The 17,360-nt window shown below is 39.3% G+C and overlaps 1 protein-coding gene across 2 annotated transcripts in view; it reads left to right on the plus strand.

Moving 5' to 3' along the window:
• Window positions 1-17,360, plus strand: part of MYO3B (myosin IIIB) — a 460,851-nt gene that overhangs the window by 343,317 nt on the left and 100,174 nt on the right. For both annotated transcript variants that reach the window (XM_063712864.1, XM_063712865.1), the window contains 2 exons: window positions 9,330-9,390; window positions 10,313-10,409. In XM_063712864.1, the coding sequence (XP_063568934.1) occupies window positions 9,330-9,390; window positions 10,313-10,409 (158 nt within the window). The remainder of the gene's footprint in view (window positions 1-9,329; window positions 9,391-10,312; window positions 10,410-17,360) is intronic.

The following is a 17,360-nucleotide window of genomic DNA, read 5'->3' on the forward strand; positions in this document are numbered from 1 at the left end:
AATTTAAAGGTGCTCAGTAAAGACTTGGGAGCTGAATGACTGATGTCTGGGAGCCTATAGAAGACCTTACATTGCACATGTCATACATATTGTTCTCATACAGAATCTCAAGGAGACTTGCACCAGATTAGAGTCTTCAGTGTGGTACGAGTGTGTATAACCTTAGTAATAGTCCACAAAAGACACAAGATAAATAGAAAGTCAGGCCAGGGGTTATACCTCCAGATATCATTGGGCTTCATTTAATCTGCCTCCTAGCAAATTTTCTAGAACTAAATGTTAGTAGCCCCAGGTATTATTCATTAAGATCCTTAATAGAATTGTGTGATTATCTGGAAGAGTCCAGTAACAAAATTATGCTGAGGCTGAGAGCATGGGCTCTGGGTCAACCAGATCAGGATTTGTATCTGGTTATGACCTATGTTACTCAAATAGGCCAAGCTTGGGTTTCCTGGTCTGTGAATTGGGAACACTGGGGGACCTATGCTGCTAGCACTGGCATGGGATGAAATGGATACTCCAGCCAAGTCCTCAGCACAGTGCCTGACGGAAAGGAAGCTGCTTCCATCACCATCACCCAGGCCACACCACAAGTTCCACCTGAGCTCACATGAAGCTCAGTTGTTCTAGCCATGCTGTGGCCCTCAGCCCACGGCTCTGCATCCGTTCGGATCATAGTGCGCTTCTCCACTACTGCATCTTTTGTTTTATCCCTGAACTTTCAGCTCCCTTGGTTGCTGACAAAGAACTGAAATAAGCTTTATGGGCAGCTCTCAGTTGAGTGTCCTTTTTTCCAATAAAGCAAGCATTCTCAGCAGAATGAAGAAAAGCCTTCTGCTCCTACCTTAGGCTTTTACACAGTGACAGCTGCCTGCAGTAAAGTAGTGAAGGAGGGAAAAGAAAATAAATGAGAATGCAAGGACTGGCAAATTAAGACTGTGTGGGCTCACGGTTGGGGAAAAGCAATGAGGTAAACAAATATGATCACATTTAAAGGGCTCAGTGGAATTTGAGAAATTAGCATAAGTGCATAAATCTAACTACTGCTAACTTAGAGCAATGGCATTATGAGACAGTCATCAGCCTTTTTGAGCCCTTCTGATGAATTTATCCTTGAGCCATGTTCTAAAACTTAAAATAATTGTGTGTTTTAGAGCAAACAAATATCCATATATTTAGATGTAACTTGCATATTCAACTCATTCAGTAATGATTGGTGTGGGATGCAGTGCATGCATTCAAAATTGTTCTAAAAGTTACTGGGTATCCAAACCTAATGAGAAAAAGTAATACAAAAGGTGTGAAGTTTATTCCTTCTTGTTTCCCTTATTTTCCTGCAATAATGGTGATCTTATTGTGTACTGTTATTGTTTCTCCTTTCCTATGCTCTTTGCATTTCCTTCATATCACACATTAAAGCCCAGGAATAATGTTTTTCCTCTTTAGAAATCAAGAAGTACAAATTAAAATAGTAGTGAGGCATGCTTTGCAGAGATAAGCAAAGATTTAAAAGACAGACTATTCCCAGTGCTGGCAATATAATAGGAAATGGGCCCTTTCATATTTTTTGTGGATATGAGTGTTAATTTTTGTTGCTTTTTAGAGAATTTGATGACATAATTTCAAAACTTTAAAATAGAAAAAAGTTTCTCACCCTTTGACCTGACAGCTTTATGTATAAGATTTATCCTAGCAAGATAACTAAATGAATACTCATAACACTGGCTCCAAATATTTAATGATCCATTGTTTATAATGTGAAAAATTTATAAACAACTTAAATATCCAAACATAAGAGATTAGTTAAATCATGATAATCACCCAATAGAATACTATATAGCTATGAATATGATGATATACGTGTACATGTGGATGTATGTGTGTTATACACAAATATGTGGAAAGATGCTCATAATTGTAAGGTAGGTTAAAATGATAAATATGATGAGCTATTATTTTTAAAAATGTATTTTATGTGCATAGAAAAGTATCTGAAAAGATATATGCAAGAAACTAATTATATCTGGATATGGACATTTTCCCTAGTCTTTATTTTCTTCTCATAGAATATCTGTATTTTGTACAGTACAACAATATATATGTATTATTTTTTAATCATACAAAATAATTTTTGATCAGAAAAAAGGGAAAAAGAGCAACATTTTGCCATCAGTTCTTTTAGTCATTTACTTTGGGAGAAAGGCAGATATTACTACATTTTCATTGATTAGTGACTGGTGAATATTCAGACAACTTGGGAATTTGGAGCATTTTCATCAGCTAAAAAATAAAAGACAAAGATAATGAGCACAGCAATACCTAGAGCTCTGATATCTCAAAAGCCAAGTGGCTTATGGTACTTGCTATGGTTTGCTGTCCTCCCTTGCAAAATTTTATACAGGATGCTTTCAGTAGGTGATTTGCAGACACTTTTAGTTGGTCAGAAAGTAGCACCAGACAAATCAGTTGCAAACCAATTTTCAGTGTGGTTATCCTCAATATATTGTGTAAATACACCAGGCAGCCTCCAATTCCTCCTAGAGTGGAAGTAGATGGGGGAGTTGAGGCAGGAAAGGCTTTTCAGAGGAGCTGACACCTGAGCTAAAGGGTAAGAATGCAATGACCAGTTGAACAGGAGAAGAGGGAGCATTCAAAAGCATGGAAATCAGAATACAACCCTCGGAGATTTTGTAGGTACTTGACAAAAGCTTATTTGTGGTGGTAGTGCTAGCAGTGAATAGGAAACAAAAGTGTTCTATAAATCCTAGCTTTCCAGTTTTTGTAATAAAAGGTGCATTAATTTACACATTTTGGGGTGCCTTTTAACTTAACCCATAATGACACACAATAATACAGTAGATAGTTTGTGTTTTTCTTGAGACATTTGTTACCTTCCAATCCTCTATGTCTTCAAAACTATTTAAATATCTACATAAAGTAAGAAAAATATGCAATAATACCCAGCTGATGCAAATCAGGGAAGAAGTGATACATAGTGACAATGTTGGGGGATTCATATCTGGGTGTTCTTCTGCATTTATACCCTCAGTCCTTGGAATGTTCAGATTCCATATAAAAACTAAATAAGAATGCTTGAGTTGCCAATTGGGGTTCAACCTATGCCAAGTTCATATGAAAATCCTGTTGGCACTTAAGTCAGCACTGCATCATTAACAATGGACAGTGTCCTCTTCTCTGATATCATTCCTTAAATGTCTTAATTTGCCTTCATAATTTGAATTTACTGAAACCGTTTCTGAAGATGTATATGTTTTCTATTATCTCTTATGGTAATAACTTCCATAATGAAAGTTATATGACTTGTTTATCTGAAACTTGCCTCCCTCAAGATTCTTGGGGACCCCTACTATTTATAAGTATCCTGGTCTCAGCTGGGCGCGGTGGCTCACGCCTGTAATCCCAGCACTTTGGGAGTCTGAGGCGGGTGGCTCACGAGGTCAGGCGTTCAAGACCAGCCTGGCGGCCAACATAGTGAAACCCCATCTCTACTAAAAATACAAAAAATTAGCCGGGCGTGGTGGCAGGCACTTGTAATCCCAGCTACTTGGGAGGCTGAGGCAGGAGAATCGCTTGAATCCGGAGTGGCCGAGATCGTGCCACTGCGCTCCAGCCTGGGTGACAGTGCGAGACTCCATCTCAAAAAAAAAAAAAAAAAAAAAAAAAGTATCCTGGTCTCAGGAGGCTGAGATAAGAGGATCACCTGAGCCTGAGAGGTTGAGGCTGCAGTGAGCCATGATCTCACCACTGTACTCCATCCTGGGTGACAGAGTTAGACCCTACCTCAAAAATAATAATTCTGGTCTGATCATATCTTCTGCAGAGTGGTTTTACTGCTGCTTCTTGGGAACAAGAAATTGACCTTCTCTTATTAAGAGCTCTTTGATTTTTTTTTTTTTTGGTGAGGAAGCTGGAGTGCAATGGCACAATCATAGCTCACTGCAGCCTCGACCTCCCGGGTCCAGATGATCCTCCCACCCCAGCTTCCTGAGTAGCTGGGACTACAAGGGCATGCCACCCTGTCTGGCTAGTTTTTGTATTTTTAGTAGAGACAGGGTTTCACCATGTTCCCCAGGCTAATCTCTAACTCCTAGATTCAAGGAGTCTTCCTGCCTCAACTTCCCAAAGTATTGGGATTACAGGCTTGAGCCACCATGCCCAGCCAAGAGCTCTTTGGTTTTTGTTCAAAGTTATCAAAGAAGTAGAAACAAATTACTTGGCTATGCTGATTAGCCTTTCTTCTGGGGCTACCAAATGAGACACAAATTTATTAGGAGAAATACTCCCAAATTTAGAGACAATGGAAAGCTAACAAAAATCAACCAACGTTGAATTAGCTATTTTGAAATTAGAGTATGCTTTCAAGTGTGAATGACTAAATGGATTTCTCAGTTTGTCTCCAAGCCATTCTAACTTACAATTGATAAAAGATAATCTTGAAAACTTTATCAAAATTAATAAAAAGTACACAAAGAAACTAAGTAAAGTTTAGAAAATGGAGAATCTGAGGGGAGCCAGTGTGTCTCAACGCCTATCCAAGCAAAAAGGTACTGATTCTAACCCTAAAATAGAAAAAGCCAGTTACTAGACAAGCTTGACTGATCAGATACATCCTCAAAGAGCACCCTGCTTCTTTTGCTTTAATTCTAATGTGTAATTTAGTCTCCAGAGTGTATCAACCAACTAGAGAGGGGAAAAGTAGAGTCCAGATCATACCATTCATTGTAAAATCACACTTGCATTGTACATTTCAAATATGACTCTTTTGAGATTGGTTATTGCAACTCAGCTCTCCCCAAAATCATCATCCCTCAATGAACTGACAAATTGAATTTTGGAGCCTGTGAAGCTGAGGCCCAGTCCCTGGACCACGGTGACTTCACCTAGTGCCACCAGCGCAGCGTGACAGAGCCAGCTGGCCTCATGGATCTCTGCTGCAGAAGAAGGGAGATGCTGGGTATTCTCAGCAGCCAGCTACTCAGGAGCCAGCCTTCACTTTGCCCCTCATCCACTCACACTGGGATCCGGGTTTAAGAAGAAGGAATTAGATGTGAGTTTTGTCTGGGGGCTTTTTCAGGACAGATGCCCAGCAGAAGGGTTCTCAACGGTGACTGAGAGTTTCCGTCTCCCCTAGAACCCACAGTTCAATGAACTGACTTCAGCGAAGCAGTTGAGCCCTGGAGGCAATCTGTTTGAGACTTTAGTTATGCTTCCAAGAGGCCAGTGGAGCCCTAGAAATATGTGATGAATTATACAAAGAGGGACAAGTACTTTCTATTCACCTTATTTTGATAGTCATATACACTGCTTCTGCCCATTTAGCTTATGATTTCCAACAGAGGCCGAGGACAGTGTTATTTGTTAAAAAAAATTTCCTGCGGATTCAAAAAACAGTATCACACTTCATAAATGAATTAATTCCTTAATATCGTCCCATACCAATTCATAGTCAAAATTTCCCGATTGTTCTAAGAATGTCCTTTGCACATGTTTATCCAGGCCAGGATCCAATCTAGAATGTTACAGTGCATCAAGTAGTTATTTCATCTAAATCTCTTTTGATACGGAATAGTCACTTTTTTCAGAATATTGACTTTTTCAGAGAATCAAGCCATAAAATGGGATTATCTCATAAAATAGCTCACCTTCTGTATTTAGCTGCTTGCTTCCTGTGGTCTTATACAGCTTGTCCCCCTGTGCCCTGTGTTTTGTGTAGACTGTAAGTTAGATCTAAAGACTTAATCCGATTTAAGTTAAATGTTTTTGACCAAAAAGAAAAAATACATCCTGGGTGATATTACGTACTTCATGTTGCCTCACATTACAAGACAATGTTGTCGTGGCGTTAGTGGTGTTAAAATTGAGCACTGGATTACAATAGTGACCTTCTGATTTCTCCAGTGTACATTGCCTCTCTTGTGAAATGAAAGGAGGTAAATCACCTGTATGGTGGTACTTTGGCTCCATATGAATGTCCTGTTCCCTATTAACAGTTTGTCTAATGATTTTATCAGCAATTAATAATTGTTTTGTTTTGTTTTGTTTTGTTTTGAGATAGGGTCTCACTCCGGCTGTCCAGGCTGGAGTGCAGTGGTGCGATCTTGGCTCAGTGCAGCCTCGACCTCCGGGGCTCAGGTAATGCTCCCACCTCAACCTCCTGAGTAGCTGGGACTACAGGTGCACATCACTACGGCCCGGCTAGTTTTTTGTATTTTTAGTAGAGACAGGGTTTTACCATGTTGCCCAGGCTAGTCTCCAACTCCTCAACTCAAACAATCCACCTGCCTCGACCTCCCAAAGTGCTAGGATACCAGGTGTGAGCCACCACACCCAGCAACAATTGATAATTTTGGCCTGATAATTTCCCTCTGGCATCACCTTTTCCATAGTCAATATACCATAGTCTTATGGTATACTGCTTACCAGTTATAGTTTGAAGCAAATCACTGGCTTCTTGATGCTTAATTCCTTTATCTGTAAAAATAGGTTATTTTAGGAAGCAGAGGCAGGAGGATCACTTGAGGCCAAGAGTTCGAGATCAGCCTGGGCAATATAGTGAGACCTCATCTCTCCAAATAAAAAATTAGCCAGGTGTGGTGGTAGCACATGCCTGTAGTCCCACCTACTTCGGAGTCTGCAGTGGGAGGATCACTTGAGCCCAGGAGTTCGAAGCTGCAGTGAGCCATGATCATGTCACTGCACTCTAGCCTGGGCAATAGAGTGCGATTCTATCTCAAAAGAAAAAAAAAAAAGAACTAATCCACGTGGCTGTCAGCAGTATGTAACATGCTTTGCCTGGTGCCTGGTGGTATGTATCCATGCAATAAGCATTGGCTTTTTTTTCTTTCTTTTTAAAAAATATTTTAAAAATTCAATTAAATAGAGACAGGGTCTTGCTATATTGCCCAAGCTAATCTTGAACTCCTGGGCTCAAGCAGTTCTCCCACCTCCACTTACCCAGTAGCTGGGATTGTAAGCTTGAGCCATGGCTTTTTGTTATTATTGTGCTTTTCCTTATTTTGGTAGTGATGGATTGCAGAGCATTATCCAGTCTCCTGTCCCTGAGGCAAAAAACAACAACAACAACAACAACAACAACTCTATAAAGGAGTTGAGGAAGTTAGATTTTTTAAGAAAACTGACTTGTACCATTTTCTTAAAAGCAACGTGTGTTCTAAGAATCAGTAGTGCCTCAACATGCTACAGAGGAGAAGGGCCCATTGTTAAAATAATGTCTAGATGTTTCCCATTCTTTTCCTTTCTTGGAGTCTCATTGAACATATTATTAAATTAAAGTTGCTGGAAAGCCTCTCAGGAAAGAAACCTGGCTTGTAGGCTAATCTAGTATTTTCTAATTTATTTGCCTGTAGACGCTACTCCCTGATCTCTGCCGCTTACTTTTCTTAAACACACACAAACCTTACATTGAGCTGCCTTCGATTCTTCCAAAGGCTTGAATGAAGAGGGAATAAAACAGATAAGCTGACTCCCTGTGGAGAGTTGGGAGGTGTCTGCCATTGGCTTTGGATTCTGAAAAGCCACACAAGCTAGAGGAGTTGTCAAGAGGTTCATTTTTTGAGGGGTCAGGAAAGGCATAAATTGGGGGTCTGGCAGTAATTCAACAGCTAAACTCTCTTTCTTAGACTTTCTCCTAGAGGATCTTAGAATCCACCCATCCTATAGGTGTGTCACAGCTACTGGGATTTGCCTAGGCCAGACAGGAGTGAGTCCTTTGGGCCAATGCTTAGATACTGAAGGGTATAGAATATATTATGGTTCAGAGGAAGAGTAGAGGATTTGGAGTCAGACAAACATGGGTGAATGCCGTAGCTCTACCACGTATTTACCATGATACCTGGGAAAATCTCTTAACCTCTCTGAACCTCTTTGTTCATCTATATAATAGATACAATTAAAGTACTTAGACCAAATGGTTGTGAAGCTTTCTTAAATATTTAAAAGCATTTTTTTTAAATGAAGTAGTATATAAATGATAGTTAATTTAATTTTAATAGTAAGAGTATTCTTACTGATCTACATGGCCCCACATTTTGTGGATTGACTAATCATTGTTTTATTTATTCAAATGGTCAATATTTATTGAGCATTTACTATGTACCAGGCACTGGGTAGGTGCTTACACAGAACGTGAAATAGAGCAGATCCAGTCCCTGACTTAATGTAGCTTACATTCCATTGTGGGAGACATATGATAAGCAAATATACACAGAAATAAATATAGAATTATAGTCCCCTCCTTCCAGGTACTGATGTGGTAATTTTTAAATGGGCATATTGCTTATAATACATATTTTGAAGGTAATATCCACAAATAAATATATGGAAATGAATTTGTCAGCTTAAGTAAAGAATAAGATTATTAATATAGAACTGGAAGAGATCTTGGGAATAATTTATCTCAATCTCCTCATTTTATAGATGAGGAAAACTAGGACCCCGAATACTATAGAAACTTACCCAAAGTCACATGTTTGTTGTGTCATGTGTGTCACATGTGTGCGTGTGTGTGAGGCAGGGGTCAGAACACAGATTTCCCTTCTTTACTCAGTGCTTTCCACTCTGCTGGTTCCGTCTGAAAGGCATTATGAGTGGCTCCTATTTTATCTGTGTGTTAGAAGCACACTCTTATGCAATGTGTTCTGATTATAAAAAATTGGGGACCCAGACCAATTGATTTTTCCAAACTTTGTTCCATGAAGCATTAGGATTTTACTAGATGTTAATAGGTTATCACTTTAAGCTTCTTGGTCAAATTACTTTTGGACACTCTGCATCCCCCCTGGATCTTTACAATAGAGATCCATAAATGTATATTGTAATTTTAAAAGATTATTCCTGCAGTAAGGAAACCTTTCAAACTACACCCAACCTAACATTCCCCAAACTTACTTGATTACAGAATCCATTTTAAATTCTGTAACCGTGAATGTGATTCATGTGCTGTGCAGGAAGGGTAGCCTTAGCATCCATTTAGTTGGCTTCTTGGTAAAGGTTGTGGAAGCCCAATAGAGCTCACTAAACCGAAGCCAATCACACAACTTTAAAAGGAGCAGTTTCTTGGGTCTTAGGAATTCAGGCAGACTGTGGATGTGCTGTAACATGTAGGAGCAACACCTAGTAGGACTCATTTTCTTAAGGTGACCATGTCCTTTTAACCAAGGACTGAAATGGGAAACCATGGAAGCATAAAGAGTATGTTTTGATATATCTTTGAAGAAAAACAGTCCTCTTAAAGTTTTTCTATTATATTTTCAAGTCTTTTAAAATTATTATTATTGTTATCTTTTCAGGCATTCACAAGCCCAGAGTTCTCCAAAAGGGTGCGATATCTTCGCAGGACATGCAAACAAGGTAGCTGGATATCTTGATTCCAAAGTAACTGTGTATCACTCCTTCAGACTCATCCAAGTTCATAGGCATGAAGCTTGTCTGTGGCTCCTTGGTCGGGCCATCCAAACTTGAAACTGTTAGTGATATTTTGAAGTCTTTGAGACAAAAGCCCAGCTTGCTAAAGAACTTTGGTTCAGTAGAGAGACAGGGAGGTACAGTGGAGAGAGAATCAAAAGCCTGGAAATTTGCTGCTGAGAATAAATGTTAGCTGCTCCCTGAGGTGATTTGTCTGTGCACTCCACTCTCTACAGATGTTAGAGCCTCTTTTTGAGTAAGGACCCGAGGTTCTTTGGTAGCACTTTGATATCCTGCTCGAATTCAATATGTGAAATGGAGGCGTCTCTCTGTGACTTGGAGCCCACAGCAGGCTTTGAAGTCTGATCCAATTTTTGCTGCCGACTATTTGATGTTGAAAGGATGAAATGAAGAAAATGTACAGTTTTTGCCAGTAACTCTGCTGAGCATATGTAAGATTAAAAAAAATCCTTTGGATGATGTACTTAGAAATGTTAAGCAGATTAATACCTTCCTATAGGTTTTCTTTTTTCTTTCTTAGAGATTAAAAAATAAGAATAGGTGAAAATCAGCACATAGCTGTTTTATATTCTGGACTATAATTAATTTAACAGGAAGCTATGCTGACTTGTTCTGAGGAAGAAATGAATGAAGCAAAAGATGTTAAGACTTGGCTTCTAATTGCCCCAAGGAGAGGACCTCCATTCAATTCTATGTAAGATGGGAGCAACTTACAAATGACTCCAGTATACTTAGCCTCTTGCTTTTAGTCAGGGTTAAGTGCCCCTTCATTAAATAGAAGCCATGTCCTTAAGGCTGTTTCATCAGAGGATAAGAATAATATTTCTCTTACTGGGTTTTTCTGAAGCACTCGGTTTCTGGGACTGATTTGCTGTCTTCTCAGATATGCCATCCTGCTCCAGATCACCAAGGATTGAGTCTCTGGGGACCCCCTCAAAAGCCTGGTAAGAAGAACATTTTGAATTGCATGCTGCTTCTACCATTTGCATGTTTGTGTACTTTTTAGTGTGTTGTTTGGGCAGGACTCAATTAGATAGTAATATGACCAAATGTTGGCAAAAGGTTTTGGGAAGCCGTACATGCTGGATGTAAAACTTGTATTAAAGGTAGCAGTTTACCATGTACCCATGTCATTTAAGACAATGAATATCAAAGTCCATGCTTTTCCATTTACTTAACCTTAAACTAGGAAACTGTTCTAAAATTCCATTTTATTAAAGGGAAGATAAACAGCTGACCAGCTTTTAGTGGAGCAGATCACGCAGGGTCGAAGTCTAGGAGTTGATAAAGAATATGGATTTAGAAAGTAGTTCTGCCCTTTTGGCAACATGGCCATTCTTTGAGCAAGAAGACAGACATGCCTTTGGGACACAACTCTTTCTGGCTCGTTTTCTAAATGTCTTGCTACAGAATATAGTAAAAGTCAGTTTCAGGTTTGCATGCAGCTAAAACCAGTGCTTCTGGAAGATAAAATAGAAACATAATTGTAAGAAATATTTACAAGCTAGAAGATACTAAGGACTACGTGAACCATTCCAAGAAAAGAAATGCTCCTGATGTTACACTTAATGTCAACCTCATCTATTTTTCTGAAATATAAAGTAATTTCTCAGATCTCTTCAATTTTCTTCTTAGCCTGTTTTTCAGTGACAAAGTAGCACAATAGGAAGTGGGAAATGCATAATAAATGTGTTATGACTTCAGTCTATATGGATCTTAAACTTTTGGAGAGAGTTGGGTCCATTATAGCAGAACCTTTTAAATGGACGTGTAGTAAATGATAAACCTGACAAAGGAAATATTTTCCTCATAGGCAGACAGTATTCAGGAATAAGGCCACAATGAAGTGGAGGTAAAAGTAGTACAAAAAAAGAGGAGAGAATTTAGGGGAAAAACAGTATAATGGAGCAAAATTCATTATGCAAGAGTTTGGTTGGTACTTTTCTCTATCCAAACAGACAGTCTCTGTATTTTAATTAGAGTGTTTAGATCATTTATATTTAATGTGATTATTGATATGTTTTGGTTTAAATCTATCATCTTGCTATTTATTTTCTATTTGTCCTATCTAGTTTTTGTTCTCTCTTGGTATATTCTATTTTTAAATAGATGTAATTCCTAAAAACAAAACTTTGAAGTACGGTTGAATAGCTAAACCATACTGACAGGTTCTGGCATCAGACCTGCCTGGATTCAAATCTCTGCTCTCCTGTGTTAATCAAGTTACATAGCAACTCCTTACCTTGGTACCTACACATGTAAAGTGAGGGAAATAGTAATGCATATCTGAGAGGTTTTACTTAGGATTAAATGAGCTAGTGTAAGTAAAGGGCATAGCATAGTGTCTGGCTCATAGTGAGTGTTTAGTAAATGTCAATTGCTGTTATGGTAATTATTGTTATTGACATTGTATAAATACAAAGTTAATTTATGAACATGAATGCTAGGTAGAGAAATAAAGTTCTTTTTGTAAGGCATTAAGTTTTGGTGTGATAGTTCAGGGGAAGTAAAAATACATTGCATTTTGAATTAATATTTATTAAAAAGAAAAGAGACTTGTTGGATTACAATAATCTTTCCCATTCTTTAGGAAAGTATCTTAAAAAGTCAAATTGATTAATAAGTTACACATCTGATTTGCTATAAATGGCTCATATGCACTTTTTTTCTAGAGTTGTCTCTTCCTTCCAGTCTAAATGATTTTCTATTGGGTCTGCCACCATCACCATTACTTCTGCTTACACTCTTATAAACAGCATCCTAAGTCATCTTCCTGCCTCCATTCTTCTCCTTTAGCTTCTCTTATGCCAACAGAAACCTAAGATTTCTAAAGCAAAATCCTAATCATGACATTCTCTCCCTCCATAGTCTTCAGTGACTCCCTAGTATCCCAGCATGACCTTCAAAGTTTTCTCTGTTCTGGTCCTAATCTTCTTTTCTAGCTCTAACTTCCACTGCTCTCTCTTTTTCATTCTGTGCTTCAGAATCTCCAAACTATTCTCTATTCTCCGAACATGACTGGTGTGTTCTTTCCCTCCTCTGTGACTGTTCATGCTGCCTCTTCCGCTCCACATGTCCTTCCTCGTTTACTTTTCAAAATCCTCTCCATTCTTCGAGGTCCACAATGGCTCCCTACTCTTTTACTCTTTCTTATAATACTTATCACATCCTGCTTTGTATTATAGTTACTTTAATGCATCTACTAGATTTAAAACTCTCTAGAATCATATCTTCCCATTTATGAGTTCTCTCCTCAAAACCTAGCCTAGGTCTCGAGTTGAATTCTTGAGCATCCAAAGTGGTGATGAAATATAATGGAAGCAAGAATGAAATGAAACTCTACCTAAGTAGGCAATCAGAGAAAAGTTTTAAAATGTTATTTCCAACAATCCTAGAACAAAGTAAATGTTTCTGAGACAACCTCCAAATAGATATAGTGTACTAGTGGAAGAAATTAAAATAATCCAAGCTATTTCATTTTGTTGCTATTGCTGTCTTGAGCACAAGAAGCAAAGAAAGTTTAGACATGAAGACATGAGAAAACATTACATGTAAATCAAATTGCCCTTGATCTTAGAAAACGACAAAGATGAAGAACAAAATATTTTTTCTGTTTCGCTTATATTGTCAGTTGTAGAAACAAGAATATATTATTTAAGCAACATTTTTAGCAAATTATACCTTTGTGTTTAATTCTGTGCTTTAAACGACCCATTATTTTAACCCATGTTTTTGTGGAAGGCTGAATGAGAACATTGTGACATTTTCAGTTTAAAAGAACACTAACATCCAGAAGGTTTGCCTTCTAACTTGCAGTGAGGCCTAACTTCGTTATTCTATGAAGGGGTCTGGTGAGGTGAGAGTGAGAGGCAGGGAATAAGTCTAAAGTTACTCCATCTCAAGCTCAGCTTAGAGCAGCCACGCAAAGAAGTCTCTAAATATGGGGCTTAAACAAGGCTGTCTTCAGAGTATAAGAAGTGTCCCTGGCTGCGCGCGGTGGCTCACGCCTGTAATCCCAGCACCTTGGGAGGCCGAGGCGGGCAGATCACGAGGTCAGGAGATGGAGACAATCCTGGCTAACACGGTGAAACCCCATCTCTACTAAAAATACAAAAAAAACGGGCGTGGTGGCGGGTGCCTGTAATCCCAGCTACTGGGGAGGCTGAGGCAGGAGAATGGCGTGGACCCGGGAGGCGGAGCTTGCAGTGAGCCGAGATCGCGCCACTGCACTCCAGCCTAGGCGACAGAGCAAGACTCTGTCTCAAAAACAAAAAAAAAATGAAGTGTCCCTAACTGGCCCATGTGGGCCGGCTTATTGCTCACACTAAGAGAAAAGCACAATATACCCAGGAAGTGCATAATTTTAGTCACTTGGTCACTAATCCAAGCAGTGAAATTATTTAATAGGACTGACAGCAATGTATACAGACCTCATCTGTTTTACTAATGTAAATGGTTATACTTTAGGCATTTGTACTTCTATTTATTTATTTATTTATTCAAAAAATAATTATTAACGCTATGTGCCGGCAACTGACCAGTATTTCTCAAAACTTTTATAAAAGACCAGTTTTTGGTTGGTTGTTTTCCATTTCACCACAGTCTGATACTTTTGTGGAATACAATAAAAATGAATTACTAACACAATAATCATGCACTTGGATGTTGTGTCAATATCAAAACACTGTCCACTTGATGCTACACTCTAGCAGAGGGAGATAGACAATAAACAATAAGCAGACAAATAAGTCAATTATGTGGGATGTTAGCGGGGTGAGGAGTTACAGGGAGAAAATACAGCAGCAAGGGTGATAAGGAGTGGCCCAAGTGTAGAGGGTGAGTTTGGGTGGTTGTATTTTTAAACAGGGTGGCTTCATTAAGAATGTGAGTTTTGTAGCCGGGCGTGGTGGCGGGCGCCTGTAGTCCCAGCTACTCGGGAGACTGAGACAGGAGAATGGTGTGAACCCGGGAGGCGGAGCTTGCAGTGAGCCGAGATCGCACCACTGCACTCCAGCCTGGGAAACAGAGAGACTCCGTCTCAAAAAAAAAAAAAAAAAAAAAAGAATATGAGGTTTGAGTAAAGGCTTGAGGGTGGTGAGCCAGTTCACCCTGTAAATATCTAAGAGAAGAACATTCCTGGCAGAAGACCATGATAAAGGCCTGGAGGAGAGAACGTGAATGGACTATATGAAGAGTAGAAGTCCCTGTATTGGAGCTAAGAGAGCAAAAAGTAGAGTCATAGGAAATGAGGAGCCAGATAGTACAGGTTCGTACCGCTTAATGTCCTAACCAACATCCTAGGGATCTAGATACAATGAAGATTCTCATTCAGCAGCTCTGAGTGGCTCTGAGATTCTGCCGCACTAATGAGCTTGCGGGTGGTTCTGATATTGTTGGTCTGAGGTTCACTTTATGAGTAGTGAGTGTTTAGTCTCAGTGAAATGGGAAGCCAGTGAGTGGGAGAGTGGCATGATCTGGGTTATGATTTTAACAATAACTCCAGTTTTGGAGTTGAGAACCAACTAGATATCATCAAGAAATGAGATAGTCTGTGTAAGTACATTTTCTGTACAGCTGAAACTCTCTCAGACCTAAAATTACCTTCCATATTGAGTGCACAAACACAGTTCTCCTTATTCTTTGTATCTAGGGGCATGATTATTAACAGCAGTTATCACATTGGGCTGTAATGCAGAGCAATCCTCAGAGACCATTATGAAATGGGGCCACCTACCCTTGCAGTAAATGACCCTTGACCATTATGATTTTTAGTTAATGTGCCAGATTCTCTGTTTAGTTTCTCCTCTCTCAACACAAAGCTGATGTTTCTTGCTGTTGTTAATGAGCTGACTTTTTGTAACATACTTTTCTTCTCCTTCTTCCTTTTTCGTCTTTGCTGTGGTCTAAAAAACAGGTTTTAAGCATTTTTTTTAGGCAGTAAAAGAAGTGGGTTTGAGAGGGAGATCTGAGAAAATCCCCTATGAATAAAAGAACAGGAACTCTCATGTATGTAGTACCTATATTAGGTACCATGCCAGGCCCTTTACTTACATTTTCTTAATGTAAAGTACACAACCTTTAGTTTAACCTTGTGACCTGTGCTTGTTAAAGAACCCTCACTACCTGCGCTTGGGTTTTCTGTTATACCTCACCTAAGAGGTACCTCTGTTCTGGGTTTTCTTCCTGTCTACAGGGAGTATACCTTAATCACATTTCTTTTTGAAGGTCAAAAGTAGCAAGCAGTATTCTACTGGCCTCCTGAGGGGCTCACAGTTGGCAAAGCACACTGTTGGGATGTGGTAGAGTCACCAGAGAGCATGTGGAACCTGGCATCGGGCATTAGTGATTGATTTTGGATCTTTCATGGCCTGTCTAGCCACGGCTCCTGAGCAAATCACACCACTTTCTTTCACTTAGCAGCTTCTTTAATGCCATCTACTTCATTATTTTCCTTTACCTTTCCAGTTTCTCTCATTACTAAATTTTATAAATTTTATAGTTTTTGGCAGCAATTCAGCTATCAGAAAGCAAACTCAGGCTGTATTTTATTCTTGGAAACTTTGATCCTTAAGGTGACCAAATATCTCAACTTTCCTGTGACAGAAATGTTTTCCAAAATGTGGGATTTTCAGTGCTTACACCAGGACAGTCCCAGGCAAACAGATGAGTCGGTCACCCTGTAATAATACAGGAGATTGAGTTTGATTTGAGCAAGATCACTATATCGGGCAAGACTATGCCTCAGATCCATGCAACAGAATCACTTCACACTGGCCGCCTGTGTTTGGAAGGGAGTGCAAGCAGCTTGCCAGATAGCAATGCTGTGATCATAAAGGGCTAAGATGTCTCCCATTTGATAGGGAAAGCGTGTTCCTACAACAGAGTCTCAAAGGCCGCATAATCTCCCTCAGGAAGGCACATGGAAATCAGACACTAAACAAAGGCAAGGCTACTGGGCCTGTCTGTCCCATACCCAAATTCATGACTGAATGTCACACACAAGACTGTATTCATTTATGGGTAGTCTCTGAGGTTCTGAATCCCTGCTCTTTTTGGCTCCCTTAGGCTGAAAATATCTTTTCTTCTTGTCTGGATGCCATTGAATTCACCTTAAACCCTCATCAGTAAAACTTGGTAAAGTCTTATGTGAGGACTTTTCTCAGTAAAATGACAAAGGAATTACAGGTATAGAATTGTTATTGCTACCATGTGAGGTTAGAAAAACACCTCATATTAAGGGATCTTTTTAGACAAATGGCTCTCAAACTTCACTGTGCTCTCCAGAATCACCTAGAATGCTAGCTAAGACAGACTGCTGAACCCACTGCATAGTTTCCAATTCTGTGTGTGATGGAGGCGGGGATTCGTATTGTTATCAAGTTTCCAGAGGATGAGATGCTGCTGGTCTGGGGACTTCCCTTTGAAAACCACTGCTCTGGACATTCCCCATCTCTGTGACACAACACTGAATCAGAGAAAGTGGGCTTTATATATGTGGCTTTCTCCTCATTCATTCAACAAACATTTATTGAGCACCTACTATATGTCAACCACAGGGCCAGGAAACGAAATAAGACACTTAAGAGACTAATACGATTATAATATCTTGGTCTTTGTAGCTGTTGTTTTCCAAAGCTAGTCTGGTGACATGTCGAGTGTCCTCCTGTATCTCAAGTGATCTCATTAAATTCTCAGGAAGTTGTCAAGAACAAAGTTACATTTACTTTTAGCTTTGCTGTGCAGGAAGAGGGTGGGAGTGTTCCAGACTTCTAAATAGTCTATAAAGTATTTCATTTTCTAAAATTATTAGGAATGACTGCCTTTATTGTTTGTTTGTTTTTGTGAGACAGAGTCTTGCTCTGTCACCCAGGCTGGAGTGCAGTGGCATGATCTCA

This window comes from Pongo abelii, chromosome 11 (assembly GCF_028885655.2).
Source record: "Pongo abelii isolate AG06213 chromosome 11, NHGRI_mPonAbe1-v2.0_pri, whole genome shotgun sequence".
Lineage (NCBI taxonomy): Eukaryota > Metazoa > Chordata > Mammalia > Primates > Hominidae > Pongo > Pongo abelii.